The sequence below is a fragment of the Vanacampus margaritifer genome, chromosome 13 (assembly GCF_051991255.1).
Source record: "Vanacampus margaritifer isolate UIUO_Vmar chromosome 13, RoL_Vmar_1.0, whole genome shotgun sequence".
Taxonomy (NCBI): Eukaryota; Metazoa; Chordata; class Actinopteri; order Syngnathiformes; family Syngnathidae; genus Vanacampus; species Vanacampus margaritifer.
Window position 1 is genome coordinate 5,083,961 of NC_135444.1, and position 16,636 is coordinate 5,100,596.

Consider the following 16,636-nt stretch of genomic DNA (forward strand, 5'->3'; position numbering starts at 1 on the left):
CACCTGGTTCAATAGGACACTTCAAAAAGGGTCAGGCTGATATTTTTATGACATGACAGTTTCTAAACCCTGTATCTGGCCTCCTGCTGTCTGCATGCCGATTCAGCTCTGAATCGCAATTAGAAGCAATTTTTCACCTTTTGCTAATGAGATGATCTGTTAAAAGGTTATCATTATGTTTGGCACAATGTTGATGCATTTAACAGTAAGTTTAGTAAGTTAGTGAATTTCATAATTTTGTTAAAATGTATTATTTTAATACCAAATCATTAATTATTTCAAACATCACACATACACATAAATCTAAAAACAGTGTGGATAAGCATACAGATGTATTCAGGGGTCAGCTTTGTGGGCATTAAGTCCAAAAGGGTCCATTCAATACGAGAAAAATTAAACACCCCAAAAAAGCATCATGAGGTAACATCAACATCCATCCATCCATTTTCTTAACCGCTTGTGCTCACAAGGGCCGCGGGAGGCACTGGAACCTATCCCAGCTGTCTTGGGGCAGTAGGCAGGGTGCCCCCTGAAATGGTTGCCAGCCAATCGCAGAACACAAAGAGACGAACAACCATCCACACTCAGAATGACACCTATGGACAATTTGGACTGTTCAATTAACTTGCCATGGATGTCTTTGGAACATCAACAATCATATAAAATTCTAATCATGTTAAATGTGCCAGCCTGGTCTTTGGCTGAGCCACGGCTGGCTGGACCTGCCATAGAACATGATCGGATGGGTACCAAGTTATCAACTCTCATCTGCTCCAGCAACAAGGGCTCTCGGCCCTCGCCCTGGTTAGTCAAGTTTGTATTTATAAATAAAAATGGATAGCTGAGGTAAGCTGGGTAAGCTCAGCTATAGTGATTTCTGAAAGCCCCAAACTGTGTCTTTTCTATGACAAATGTTCAACTTTCTGGTCCTGATTCAAAATGGGTGCTGGTTAATGGATAAGTGAGACTTTTTCCCTCCCACCTAAATTGTTCCCGCCAAATGCTGCATAGTTTTTCACTTTTTTTTTTCTAGATTGGCAATCAGTTAAATTTCTCAAAACCAACTCAATGGAACAAAACAATGTGTTGTCCTCCAACATGACTGCTGCGGGTGTTTTGTTGCTAGTCAGAAGTTAGTCCCGGCAGTTATCGCCACTGCCTGAAATTCACCGCCTCATTCTTGAAATTTTTCGTGCTGCTGTTTCTGGAAGAAGCCTCATGCTTCCTCTCGTAACTTATGGTAATACAGTTATAGGCAAGCTGTGTTTACAAATGATATTTTAATGGGATGCAAAATAAATAAAGTTACCATATTAAAAAGCTTTGTAAGTCATAGAAGATAATGTGATTACATGGTATTAAAGTTTATTCACATTAGTTTCCTTCCTTATTAGCCCAATCACATGTTATTCCAATGAGATTCCTGACTCCACATGAAACCTATCCTGACCTTTGGGCTAACATGAGGGGTAATTATCATTAGGGCCACCTTGCATAAAACAAGAAGAGTAGTCTCTTGAGGCTTTAGGGGGCTAACACATTGTTTGAAACTCCCCTAATTTTAATTAGTTTCTTCAACAGGGAACATACTGTAACTTTGGAAATGCCACCGTCGAGAGGATTTTAACATTTGACTTCATTCCCTTCCCAATGCCCAAATCACTCCACAGAGAAACAATAGATGTGCTTAAAAGCAAGTCCATATTAACATTCTGCAAAATGTTCCATTTTTTGTCTCATGTTTTGTAGTTTTTGCTTGCTGCCCACTCACTAATTGGAATTCTATTTTTTTACAAGGTTATTTTTAAGATATTTTGTAGTCTGACGTTCACTTTTCACTGTTGGAAAAAGTATTGTGCTAAATTTTACACCATCCTACGCTTCTCATGCTACATTCCAATTATAGTCAAACGAGAGAGAAAACAATTCCATCCCCTCATAATGCTTAATGTCAGCTCGTACACTCTGTTAAAAGAAGATTGGACTTTTAGTGTAAGACATCCAGTCTTTAAAGGGGACACTTGAATGAGCTGAACATGGGAACTTAAATGAAAGATCTCTATGTAAAAAAGATCCCCCACCCTAAAAAACTATTTAGTGATTTACACTTTTTGGGCGTGGACTACTTTTTTCTGCATCACACCCTGTCAGCGTCTCAAGAGTAAGCAAGCACCGTAATATTGTCTGAAAACGGTAATTAATGGTCCCCAAATTTCATATACACATTCCTGCTCTTGTCACCTTCAATCTGAGAGAACTTAAAGCAACCGGCACAATATATTGGGACATAATGTGAGCTCCTCTGAGAGAAAAAAACGCCATCATCATCATCACGTCCGCAAAAACGAAAATATTGTGCTTGTGCTGAATGTTTTTTTTCTTTCTTCTTTTTTTTTTACTTTTACAGGTTGGCGTGGATAAGAGAAGGAATGTGCGTATTAATTTTGTTGTCGATTGCTCTCCGTTTTTAGACATTTAATAGCACAATTTTTGCTGGACTCCAGGCAGGCATCATTAGCTCCCCATGCTACACGCAGCTATCAAGGCAAGGCCGACAGCTACGCTAGGTTATCTACGAATTTCTCCAAAACAAATGGATGAAATTGAAAATGCATGCCAATGTAATTTTCCCTAATAAAAAAACATAAAGAGAGTGGGCCATCATGGGCGAAGTGGTACTTTAAGTGTAATTGTCTTAGATTAGATTGAAGGCAAAATCTGAAGGTAGAAATAGGCACTCAAAATGGAGCGGGATAGGAGATGAGAGAGATGTAAGAACAGAAGGAAAAAAATGCTGAAGTCCGGGAGTATGACAGGGAGATGACTTTTAAAAAGACAATAGTGCACAATCGATAGGTGCAGTTGCCATTGGGGGGATGATTAAGGTAGGAAGAACTATACAAAAAGTGAAGTTTCTTTTTGCAAGTCTTACCATCTTCATCTTGTATCAAATCTACTGGTACAGGGATGCCTTCAATAGGTCAGTTTTTAGACCAAACTGTAACTTATACTCGATTGCCCACTGAACTGAATTTGGGCTATTTTAATTGTGCTCAGACAGACATGTTCATGTACAGGTTGGGGTCAGTTCATCTCAAAAGTTGAATATGACAGCCAAAAACAACAATTACAAGTCACTGCCCTTCTCTCCTCATTGAAGTTAGGGGGTGAGCCAGAGCTTTTCCAGCTGAGCGAGAGGTGGGGTACACCCTGGTCTGATTGCCAGGCAATCGCAAGGTAGCATCTTTTATTTAATACTGAATTTGTATAATCAATTTCAGATTATTATTATTATTTTTAAACGTTTGATCTGCGGCATGAAAAGCATACTGTGTGTATAAGACCTGATCTTCATCACAAAATACCCAACAAAATGCACCGTAATCCCGGCGTGACTTAGTGTAAACATGACATCAAGTGAACCAGGAACAAGTACGTATCATGTACTCGTATCATTTACTGCATTGGCCCAAACTCTCCAATCAACTCACAACTGAACATGCATGGTCAATGGTGACGCTTTGAGCAGCACAGGGTGTCAAGAGTGCTATATAAAGCTTAGTCCATTTTTCAATTGACCATAAATACGAAATCTGGCTCGCTGAGCATTCACATGCATTCAACTATTGTAGTAAACATATGCAAGGATCTCAAGTAAATGTGCATGTCATTTTAAAATTTGGTTAACTTGTACAGTATAAGTGTGTGTGTCACAGTGTATTTCCCCTACATTGTGGCTCCCTTTTGGCTTTCTTGCTAATGTGTTGTCTTTCTCTTTGTGTAACTGTCTGTCTGTCATTATGACTGTCTGTGCTGTTGGTTGCATGTTGCACAATTTCTTCTTTCACATTTGAGCTGTCATTTATTTTATTTTCATGTGCATGTTCGTTGTGAATTTGCCACAAACCTCCATCAAATGTCTGCTTTAAATGTCTGTTTGTCTCCCACACATCTGTTTTGGTCTGTACCTTCATTTCTTTGTGTTGTTTTTTGTTGTCTGTCTTTTTCCTTTGTGGCTGTCTCCATAATGTCCACTCCTCCAGCTTTTGTGACTTTGCTGAACGGGGACCAGGCTCAGGATTCCATCCGCTCCCTCCATCACAGCACTGTCCGGGGACGCCTGATCAATGTCACCCTGCAGCCTACAGACTCCCTGCTCTGCCTCACCAACCTGCCCCACACCTTCACTGCACAGCAGTTTGAGGAGCTGGTGCGTTCCTACGGAAACATCGAGCGCTCCTTTCTGGTGTACAGCGACCTGACGGGCCACTCCAAAGGCTATGGATTTGTCGAGTACATGAAGAAAGACTCTGCTTCGCGGGCCCGTTCTGAGTTGCTAGGACGACCACTGGTACGTTAAGCAGATTTTTTTGGGTGATTTTTTTATTTTATTATAATAAATGATGCCAAGCTTTATATTGTCAATGTCTTATTGATGGCTGGCTGGCTGACAGGCACATTACTAGAAAAAGTAGGCCTTCAAGAGTTTTGTTTTGAATGTATTGCCAGAAAAGGAAACCTTATATCGTGAATGGTTTGAGGAGTCTGAAAAAGGAAAAAAACAAATCCTCAATTTATTTACTCCAGTGGGGATATAATTGGTGCTGAAAGTAGGCTTCCTCCCACGCACCAAGATAAGGATGTTATTGAATGTGCCAGTAAGGTGTATAGAAAATGCCTAAATTGGTGGAAGCATCAAATATTTTTTACAAATATTGTAGTAGTGTATATTCCTAAGCACTTCAGTGACAAACTGCCGAGGGCAGTTGAGGATGTGAAAGAAAATGTTGCTGTGATTTTGTAGGGTGATCGCTTACTGATGGTGCAATGGATGGACGTCAACCAGCTGAGCCAGGAAGAGAACCTGCACTCCAAATGTGTGTGTGTGGACCGACTGCCTCTGGACCTCTGTGACTCTGAAGAGATGACCCAGATCTTCTCAGAAACCTACAAACCTGTCTTCTGCCAGGTAAACCTCGTAGAAAAAGCACTCACATGCATGCATGCACGCACAATCGTGGGTGCAAGGTGGTCTTCAATTGCCCACGTCACTTACATGGTTGACTACATCATCCACAAGGGGACATCTTGCAGTTAACCTCTATAAACGCAATAATAATTGGTTCATCTTTAATAATAGGTTAATTTATTTATTTATTTATTTTAAACACACATTGCAATTTCCATTCCTACATTCTAAAACAGGACATTATTTCAAATTGACAATGCAAAAATATTCTGTTAATTGTTTGGTCCATAAAATAACAGAAAATAGACAAAATTTTGATTATTGTTTTCCAAAGTAAAAGCAGATGTTTACAAATGTCTCACTTTGAAAAAACATAAAGATAATCCGTCCTCTATAACAGAGGACTACAGAAATCTAAGAAAATCTACTGTTGAGAGGTTGAGATTAGAAGAATTTGGACAATTTTAAATATAACACGGTTTCTAAAATAATCTATTAATTTTAGAATTGATTAGTTGTTGATTAACCATTGCACCTCTAATAAGTAGTTTTTGCCTTGATCTGCTTATAACCAATAAACTCAATGTTTAAAGCTAAAAGTTCAAATACCACAGATTGTCACACCCACCTAAGTGGGGCGAAATTTAGAATAGTATCAGAAGCTTATCTTCACTAAACTGCCTACTAATATGCTTATTGCGCAGAAAGTGATGTGGGAAACCCAAACATTTTAATTTATGCTCTACCGCATTTTAAATTGTGCTGACAAACTGCTCCTTCCCACCTGACCAAGTACTAAAAGAAGTGTTTGAGAAGCTTTCATCAGGAGATGACGATGAATACTGCTGTCATCAGTAGTGATTGTATTCAAATGTATTATAATAAATAATATTGATGTTATAATATTCGTTAAGTGATATATTACCTGTTGACTAGATATATTGGAGATCAGATTGGATGCATTGCCAAGTGAATTTAGTGTTTTTAATCTCATGATTGTTAACACCCACCAGCCGTAACATTATCACCACTATAGTATATCCAATTCAAAATAGTTATATCAAATATTTTGCTGTTTTCTTCACATTGTTAAATGCATTTATCTCGGTTTTAATTTGCCTTAAAGTGACATTCACCTCTAAATTCAATTTTTAATTTTATTATTGAATATTAGAACTTCTATCCACTTTGTTCTTTATTATTCCTTAATGTGTTCTGCTGCAAGGTGGTGATGTCAAATTTGAAATGCTCACTTTAGCTGCGCTACACACCACCTTGTTCTATTTCATCCACTCCACCCCCACCGAGCCATTTTGACATCCCTCACTACAGTATATGTCATCTCTTGCCTTTCCAGTTTTAGCCCCACCCCTCTGGCCTCTCCCACATACAAATCGATAGAACCCCGCCATTCTAGTCCCATGGTGCTTTGTGGGCGTTGAGCTCATGTTGTTTCACTGTTACATAGCCAGTAGGCTTTGACCTATGGCTCACTGATTTTATATTTTGAATGTGTATGATGCATGTGTGTACGGTAAAAAATTGCACTACAGCATTTTCTTATTTTCCAAGGCTTGTGAAACCATGCGCAGGAATGCACAAAAATACAGCTTCATATCTTGGACAAGTCAAATATGCAGAATATTTAGTAGTAGCGCAAGCAAAAAAAAATTTAATGAATTTACCTGTAGTTACGTAAGACTTATGGCAAGAGAAAAAAAACCAATTGAATTGGATGTTTTCTTCTCCTCATCAAGGCACATTGGAGTAAAAACAGCTTTAGCAGGTGGCGTAAAAGGGAGCCTCGTTTTGTTATAACACTCCTGGGATTATGCTCATTTTTATGATCATTGGGTTCTGTTACTGACTTCTGATCATTCATGAGCACTTAAATGGGTCACATGTGCATTTTTTCACGTCATCTTTATTTGCTCTGTATTGTAATAAGCCGTTTGATTCTCTAAGCCTTTTTTCCTTCCTGCACATTAGTTGGGTAGAGCCTTGTCACATTTTGTGATCAGAGTGCACTTAACCTGCAGTCTTCACCCTGAGAGCTATAAATCTGCTACCCATGAAAGGGCCCTTCAGACAGCAGTTTAGTTTGAGTCAGCCTGAAAAGGTGGAGAGCGCACAAGGTAAAAGAAAAAAAAAACAGAGAGGGAATTATGATTGGATGGAGCGAAGGTTTGAGGGGAAAAAATAGCTGACATTAACCACTAGGTGACTTAAGGGTTTAATTTTAAGAGTAAATATAGAATGTCATGACATGCTCTTTTATGTCTTATCCCGACCAGTCAGTATTTCATGTCTGGGACCACAACACGAGGTCAATAGCTAACAGACACACTGTTCGCTGGTTGGTGTCGTGATGAATAACTTGACTGGTAAATTAAAGGATTCATTGTTAAGCTTAATCACAGTCCCTGTAAGACTGCTGACATTGCAACGGTATGCCTGTTGGCCCCACGTTCTATAATAGATTCAACAAAACTCGAGTTTCTACAGTCTGTTACGTCATGCCCCAGCAAAGACTGTTGACTGTCTGACTTAGAGATACCTGAGGTACTTCTGGAGTACAATGAGGAGACTTGTCAGACTGAAGCTCATTCTCAACATAGCTATCAATCGGTTCGATAGAAGAGCAGCACATTTATTCGGTTGTGCACTCTGAACAGCTCAAAAATGAAGAATGCTAACCAACAGAAAGACTAAAGGCAGCTGTCAAAATTAATCGAGTAATCGATTATCAAATTCATTGACAACTATTTTAATAATCGAGTAATCGTTTGGAGCCATTTTTTAACTTAAGAATGTCCAAATCCTCTGATTTCAGTAACACTAATTGTTCAATCATTTCTGTAGACCTTCATAAAAGAAGACTGATTATCTTCTGCGTTTAATCAAAATTGCATTTGTTTTTACTTTGGAAAACAATGCATGACCAAACCGGTAATATCCCCCCCCCCGCCCCCTTTATTTTGGTCAACTATACGAATACGAAGTACAAAATAAACACAATCACTGGTTAATAAAAAGTAATGAAAAAATGGATTGAATAAGCGATAGATTAATCGATTCTAAAAATATTCAATAGTGACAGCACTGACTGACATATACAGTATGTCAAGGGTTATTGACCTTTTTGAAACTGAAAGCGACTTCTTGGGTACTGACTAATGTGAAGACCTATCAGTTTGATACACATTTCTGAAATAATAAGTTTCAATTATCTTATTATTAATCATTAATTATACTCATCTTTTATTCATCTATGTGAAGACACTGACCATGTTATTGATTTCTCATAATTATCAACAATGATCTAAATAGGAAGGGAGAGATAAATAAATTTGCAACATTCTGTAAATCTCTGCAAGTGTTGACATTTTCAAATGATCGTTTCCACAAAATTCCTTGGAGAGGATATTGTCCCATCACTGGTGAGCTATTTTTGAGAATAGGCACATGGGCTTCTCGTGTGGTCCTTGGGCGTGACCCCTGCAGTGTATCAAACAATGTGGTTGTCATAAGCATACATTTGTTATCAACATAAATATTGACTTCCTTTTTATGGAAAATGATTAAAGTAACGGAATATTGAGGTAGCCAATCATTTTTCAATTGCCATTTATTCACAGTTGAGATATTCAGTGGTTGCACTGACACTGCATTTCCATTCCACCTCCAGAACAACAGCTTCATAATAATTTGAATGGAAATAACAGTATAAAAAAGCATAGCTTACCATTAATTGATATATCCACCACACCCATCACTGTGAACATATAAATAAAAATGAAATTGAATGTTTAAAGAAACCTGAGTGCAGACACAGCTCACTCCGTTTTTGTATTGTTACTCAGCCTTGCACACAAAGTTGATAGCCCGGATGAAATTTTCACTCAAACCTTGTTGAATAAATGGTGATGTAATAAGTTTTACATCTTACCCACCATCTCTCACGTCTGCACACAAGAATAATAATGAGCATGTTTTTATTTGTTTTTCTTTCCCACTCACTGCTCTAGCCAACCTTTTTTCCATCTCCTCCTCTAGTACTTTTCCTCTGTCTCCATCCATCCATCTATGCCTGAAGTGGGAGAGTGATTCACATCATTTCCATGCAGTTTGTTTAATGTATGCTGATGATAATGGCCTATCGACCCACTCCTCGACACACATATCCATTTTCCTCTCTTATTCCCTCCATGCATCTTCTGTTCAGACTGGAGGCACCAAGCGCCAAATGAGTGAATGCAAGGTGGGAGGGGAATTTTGGTCCCCTTGATAGATTGAGAAAGGGCGCTAACAGTCATTAGCCTTCATGCTCAGTACAATCTCTCCCAACTGATATTTATTCAAACTCATAGATACAATAGAAAAAAATATATCATTCAGTGCAAATGCACAGGATGTGAAATTCACAAAAAACAACTACGAACAGTATCAAGAAAAAATGGATGTATTCTCTGAGGAGTGAGCTGGTGAATGAATATATTCTTCTGTTCTACCGACAAAAGGCTGTGTGACATTTTAAACATTAACATGTCATCACCCATTATATTCCATTAGTAGCCATTAGCTTCCCTGCATTATTCAGCTACCTCATAGAAGCTGGAAAATGCTACTTAGTGGAAAGCAGAGCCGCTGGTCAGCAATAGACTCTGATCTTACATGGTATATCTAACTATTTATTTATTTATTTTCACTTTTATTTCAAACATGTATATAAAGAAAAAAACGAACTGATTATAAAAGTACATGTGTAAAGACAAAATATAAAAAACATACAAAACAAAACAACAAACGCAACTTTCAAGCAACGAAAGCAACATAAGAAAATGTTTCACCCAATCGTGAGCTACACATTTACATATACATGTTTGAAAAGGAGTAGGAAGAAGCATAAACTTATCATGTCCTACCCCTTTTAACATTTATTTATAACCGTTGAACTCTTAAAACGTTTTACAGTTTGAGATCAGATATTCCACCCTTACAATGACACTATCAGCAAAATGATGTTTGTTTTTGTATTGGGACTGGAGTATGGGGTACCAAACCTCCTGATATGGTCTACGGTCCCTGTGCAACTGATGTCAGAGTTTGGTCCGCATTGCTAGCAGAAAGCCGGATTCATTTCCGGTTACGGTTGGACTCCACCAAGGACGCCCTTTGTGTCCAATTCTGGACAGAATTTTTAGGTGCAGCAGAGGTATTGAGATATTTGGTGGCCTAAGTTTTGCATCATATATTTGCAAAGGATGTGGTTCTATTGGCTTCATGAGCTCCTCTCACTTGAGCTCCTTACAGCCGAGTGTGAAGCGGTTGGGATAATAATCAGCACCTCCAAATCTAAGACCGTGGTCCTCAGTCGTAAACGGGTGGAGTGCACTCCAGATCGGGGAATGAGATGCTGCCGCCATGTGGAGGGGTATTTTGGTTTCTTGTTCATGAATATGGACAAGATAGAAGGTGTATCAACAGGCAGATTGGTGCAGCGTTTCCAGTGATGCAGACTCTGTATCGGTCTGTCGTTGTGAAGGAGTTGAAGAAGGGGAAGCTCTCAGTCAATCTAGGTTCCCATTCTCATCTATGGTCACAGGTGGCCTTTAAGGGAAAGATTAGACACATATCACATAGTAGCTGTTTTAAATAAAAGATGAAAATGCTTATTAATCATACTTGCTAATATTATATCATTATTTTCCCAGCTTGCTCAGGATGAAGGAAGTCCGGTGCGTGGCTTCGGTGTGGTGGAGTACGAGTGTGCGGAGCAAGCAGAGTCGGTGCTGATTGAGATGGACAGGAAACTGGTGGGAGGACAGGAGGTCCGTCTGTCACTCTGTACCCCCGGCACCTCAGGGAGAAGCACTCTGGCTGCACTTATCGCTGCCCAGGGTATGGTGAGTAAGAAGTGCACTCAAAAAAGTTGCGCAAGTTCTTAATTTTACAAGTTGAAGCCCTTAAATGACAAATGTGCTAACCAATCCTAATGACTATAGAAGAAATGTCATAACGTGTCACCATGAATCTGCATGAGTGAGGGTGTGATTTATTACGGCGGTGTATTAGGGCCATGTATAAATATATATATATATACAGTATATATATATATATATATATATATATATATATATATATATATATATATATATATATATATATATATATATATATACATATACATATATATAATTATTTTTTTTAGAGCGTGGGGCAATATTCCGAGCAAAAAACACAGAAATTTGCGACTTCATTAAGTGGCAGATTTGAGTGTTAGTCAGCAGATAGGGAATCAGGAAATGTTGTTGCTCTTGCTGCCATGTATATGACGAGTGAAGTTTAAATTAAGAATGAATCCGTTTCCATCCTGCCTTTCCATTTTATAAACAGTGTCCCATTAACCACCAACGAATCCTCACATTAGACTATAGCTACGCTACGTGTCTTTGTCGTAACTTTTTAACTGGCAAATTTGCAAGCTTTTTCTTGGACCCCGCCCCTCTATACTGTATGTATGTATATATATATATATATATATATATATATATATATATATATATATGTGTGTGTGTGTGTGTGTGTGTGTGTGTGGCCCTAATACGCCGTTGTAGATTTAGTGACTGAGTGAGACACCTCATTTTATTTTGTTACCCTCCCAATTATTCTTTCCTTTTTTTTCTCCAAATATATTTTTCAGTGTGTTACAGGCCTGAATGGCTTCTTAGCGGGTTTGAAGATTTATTTGCATCATAATAGTTGTTTTGTTTTTTTCTGTCAAAATATAAACTCACTATCGTGGTAGAAAAATGTACAGGAACAGAAAACAACCCCTTATGATACCAAGCAAAAATACAACAAATTCAGAACTTCTTAGATGAGCAATAAAAGCAACAGCTAACATGAAATTCAAATATTACTGTGGGCTCAGCAGGTGCTGACATTCTCACAGCTACTTCTACCTGTGTCTCCATCGCTGTTTGGTTAGCACTCAGTCAGCGTTCAGATGCACTTGCAAGAAACCCCTGTGGCTGCAGAAGTCCGAAGTCCTTGTAGCTGTGGTATCCCGTCCAACACAGCAATGTGACAGTGAAGCACTGACATGATAATTACAGTACTGAAGGCTGATTAGTCTCCTCAATTGTCTCCCACTGTCTGAAATAAACCCCCAGTCGCAGTCTGTGCCAGTATGAGCAAAGCTTGGCAAAAGTAAAACAAATTGTCAACTTAGCCGATAGATGAATACAGAGGTTAAAAGAGTGGAGGGAGGCATCAGCACGAGGCCAGCTAAACAGGATGTAACATTATTTTCTCTACTGTGATTTGGACCCAACTGATTAACCAATTAGATGAGCTGATATTAGGCCTTTTCAAAATAATAATAATAATAATAAGATGAAACAGTAAATAGTGTTCGGTAGCTATGGGCAGGAAGTAAAGGACATACATGGCTAACAGAATATTTTTCTGTGGGAATTATATCCTGCTCCATCCTTTCATATGCCCATTCGGACACAATGTCTGTTGGTAAATATGTGTTGATAAGATTTATTTTCATGCTTAGACTGCATTATTAAGGTGTTGTAGTGGTGGAACAGTTCACAAAATCCATGGTTCGGTTCGAATCTCGGTTTTAGTTCACAGTTTTTGGTTTGGGGTTTTGTTGTTGTTCCTTGTTTGAATGATTAGTAAACAATTACAACAATATTTCAATGTTTACAAATAATTTACAGCTTGTGCCTCTGCCTATCAGAATAATATTAACGTGATGTCTGTAAGGAAATGTACAGTATGCTGATAAGGTTTATATTGAGCTTGAGTGTCCATTATCAGTGTTTTGATTGGCTTGAATTGAACTTTCGTTTTGTACATCGTATATTTCAAATGCAACTCAAAGATAACATGTGAGAAAAGTTTTTTACCGTTTTATTTTCAAGTCAACAAAGAAAAAGATGGAGCAGATAAATGTGATTTAATGTTAATCGGCATCATGCATAAATTATGTTTGGTCACTAACTTCACTCATGATCTTGCTTATGTAATACATACATTTATGCCCTAAATCTAAAAGCAAATTCATCAGTTCATGTTTTTGTATGTGCATGTTTTCCTCTCTGTTGTATAATAAAACAAATACTAAAGGACAAAGTATAGTAAAATAATCTGATGCTCTAGTTTTATTCATATATCTTTTGATATGTGTTTAGGGACCAAAATAAAAATTAAATCATTCATTTTTAAAATGCTTGACCGATTAATCCGTTAATGGAATTTTTTTCTGCCAAATATCTTAATTGGCATTTGCCTCCAAAAATACATATCAGTCAAGCCCTAATTGTGACGTAATAATAATCCCTCTTCAAGTCTTTACTGCACCTCATGTAATGTCACAAACATGAGGATGCTGAACCCCTCGTCGCTTCCACAAACACCCGTGCTCACCCCACATAATGATACCCTCACTACCAAGGTTCTGCCCACCATAACAACAAAGGTACATGCACATTGAACATATTCCTCAATTGAATAAATGCTTTCCAACTGAATGGAATGCACAATATAACTTTGTTTCATTTGAACCTTAATACCAGCCTCTCATGGCCAAGTCCACGTGAAGGTGAGAGAGGAAATATTTGACTCTAGCAAGATGGCCAAACATGCAATATATACTGTATCACTCCCAGTATTCTGAGATGTCAAAGTAAATGTAATGACTATGGGGAGAATGGATAACAGACTGAGCGGTTACTCAAATACCCCAAGGCCACTTCAGATTTATTTTAATGAATGTGTACAAAGGCAAAACAAACATCTGAGATTCAGAACGAGATCAACATCCAGCCCTTGCTTGAGCTCTTCTCTCAGGCGATTCTCTGATTTCTCCCCTTGGTCACTGCCATTGTGAATGCCAGGCACCAGATGGCTGCCTCCGCCTCCTTACGCGGTGCTTCTCGCTTTCCATTCTTCGCAGCTTTCTTACCTCTCTGGCACTTGAAAGTGTGTGTGTGTGTGTGTTCATGTGTGGGCGTGTGACTTGAGTTTGTGCCAGTAGCTAAACAGATTGATGCATGCCGACATTTTTTTTTCTTCAAATGAAGGAATAGAATTGAGAGAACATTTTCTTCCTTCTCTTTTTCCTTCTTGAAGGATGCTTTCTCATTCACACACGCACGCACACACACACATGCTGTTAAACACATGCAAATGTACATCCCATGTGTGAACCCATGTGTGTTCTAGACTGTATTCCTCTCGCCCTGACAGGCTGGAGTTCTACCCAGTCCATCACTGTCAGTGATGCTGTCTCTTGCTGTTGTGACAGGGTGGGAAACGAGGTTGACTTGGGCCGAAGTCATGCCTTTGCCCCAAGGCAGACAAAAAAGAAACATAACCCTGCGGCTAATGTTTGTTTTAAACAGCAGTCGGAACATCCAGCATTGACATTGGGCTCTCCGTGCAGACCGACGTCTGCAAAAGATTCAATTCTACAAAGTCGTAATTCAATTGGATTTCATAACAGTCTGATGAATTACATTTCTACAAGCGAACGAGGCATATTTTCAATTTTCAATCAGTGACTTCTGCTTTGTTCCTAAATGTCCAGCGGTCCTACTTGCGTCCATGTCAGTTTCAAACTATTTCTGTATATTCCTGTAATTGGGACTTGTGACACGTGATTCAATCTGAGTTTCATTTTAAAACAATATCATCCCAAATAACTAAGTACAAACACCAATTTCATTGAAATTGGGACCTCGTATAACATAAATAAAAACAGAAAACAATGATTTGCAAATCATTTTTTAACCTAAGGTCAATCTACGACGGCGTATTAGGGCCTACGTTATTACGTCCCTGCTTATTTCAGTTATACAATGCCACGACACATTCTACACATCTTATAACAGTGTGGCTAGTAAAGGAGTGCAAGTACTAGACTAGCCTGTCAACAGTCAGTTTAGTATATAATCTTGTATTTGTTGCACTTTAGTTTTCAACAACAAACTACTTCATACCTGGTGGCTATTGAGGTTGCCATGGAACCCAGCCATAAAAAAATAATTAAACAATATGGAACTTTATGGTGCAACCACTGGTTTGTCAAGCAAAATTATGAAGTGATAACAACAGTTATTTTAGAACAGTGATCACTTTATAGATTCACACCCAGATGCCACCATTTTTCTTACAGCTCTTTTTCTCTCTTGTTTTTTTAACTTCGTTTTTCTCTCCTCTATGCCTCGAGCTCAGTTTTTTTTTTCATCTAGTCTGTCCTTTTCTTTCTGTGTGTGCCCAAAATTAACTCTGCTGACATGGCAGATGCATCCTGATGATGTAAATGAGAGCAATCGTGACAACAGCCCCCACAGGGCACTAATGATGAGATCAAACAAACAGTAGATTTTGATTCTTCATCTTGCGCCGCTTTGTATGATGTGTTAACATTTATTATCTACCTGCAGGTTCTAAGTAACAGGAAAGGGCTGCTGCCAGAACCCAACCTAGCTCAGCTGTTGACCAGTATGACAAATCCTGCGGCTTTACAGATCCTCATGAGACCTTATCACACTGGGAAACGGGGAGGTGAGAAAGCGGACTTCCACTTCCAAGTTGTTCAAATTTAAACTCCTTTTTGAACTGATAATTCTGGTAATTCTCTAATAATTTCAAATAGGAACTATTACCCCAACCATATCGCAACGGTCTAATCAGTCACTAGTCTGTATAAAGCAAGTCATTTAAATTAGGCTTACAGTACTGTAGGGGTGGGCAATAAATCGAATTAATTTGATACATCGCTATTTTAAAAATCGAATCGTTGAAAATTTGCGAAATCGAATTTTGTCTTCTGGATTATTAAAAGCTGTTGTTCTTATGTTGTGTTACATTCAGATGTGTTTGTGAGTTGTAATTTTGCCCAATACTGGATGGGTGGTTTACAAGATATGGTTAGCTACCAACTACTTAATTGTGCCATTTAAGAACAAACTATGAATGTTAAGTTTATGTTAAAACAAATTTTGAATTAGTATACATTATTGTTGTCTGAACATTTTTGCACAGGAATTATTTTTGAATAAATGAAACCTTTAAATAAATATTTGTTGGGTTTATTAGATTAAAATTGATTAAAATGGTAATCGTCCAGTTATGCAAGACACACAGCAATCGATCTATGAATTGTATACATTTCTATCTGGGAAATTTATGTTCACACAGATGAACTGAAAGATCTCTCATTGGTGGATAATGTAGTTGACTAAGCATGTGACGTAGGCAATTAGAGACCACCTTGCACCTGTGATTTTGTGCCCATGTGTGAGCCTCAACGAATCAAATCCACCAAAATTGCATTACACCAACTGCGCCACAAGTTAGACCTGATTTTACTGAGTCTAAAATTTAGTCCACTTTTTGTCAGCAAATTGCCGGGAGAACAGCAGTTCCATCAGCCATAACGCCCAGGGAGGCATAGCACGTCTACTAAATTCACAAACATGCCAAACTAGACTTGCCCCAGCACAAACATTGAGATTTGAGAATGAAATACGTCTTTATCTGCCTTCTCTTGAAAATGCCAAAGAATACTGAGGCAGAACAATATACAGTGACAAAAATGAAGCCATCTTCCTCTCAGTGATATTTTCTTCCAAACGCCAGTCT

The 16,636-nt window shown here is 38.3% G+C and overlaps 1 protein-coding gene across 3 annotated transcripts in view; it reads left to right on the forward strand.

Annotated features, from left to right (window-relative positions):
- Positions 1 to 16,636, forward strand: part of raver2 (ribonucleoprotein, PTB-binding 2) — a 63,364-nt gene that overhangs the window by 30,960 nt on the left and 15,768 nt on the right. For 2 of the 3 annotated variants that reach the window (XM_077583177.1, XM_077583176.1), the window contains exons 3-6: positions 4,044 to 4,351; positions 4,805 to 4,969; positions 10,684 to 10,875; positions 15,436 to 15,556. In XM_077583177.1, the coding sequence (XP_077439303.1) occupies positions 4,044 to 4,351; positions 4,805 to 4,969; positions 10,684 to 10,875; positions 15,436 to 15,556 (786 nt within the window). Of the gene's footprint in view, positions 1 to 719; positions 805 to 4,043; positions 4,352 to 4,804; positions 4,970 to 10,683; positions 10,876 to 15,435; positions 15,557 to 16,636 lie in introns of those variants that run through there. The other variant, XM_077583179.1, reaches the window with a different exon arrangement.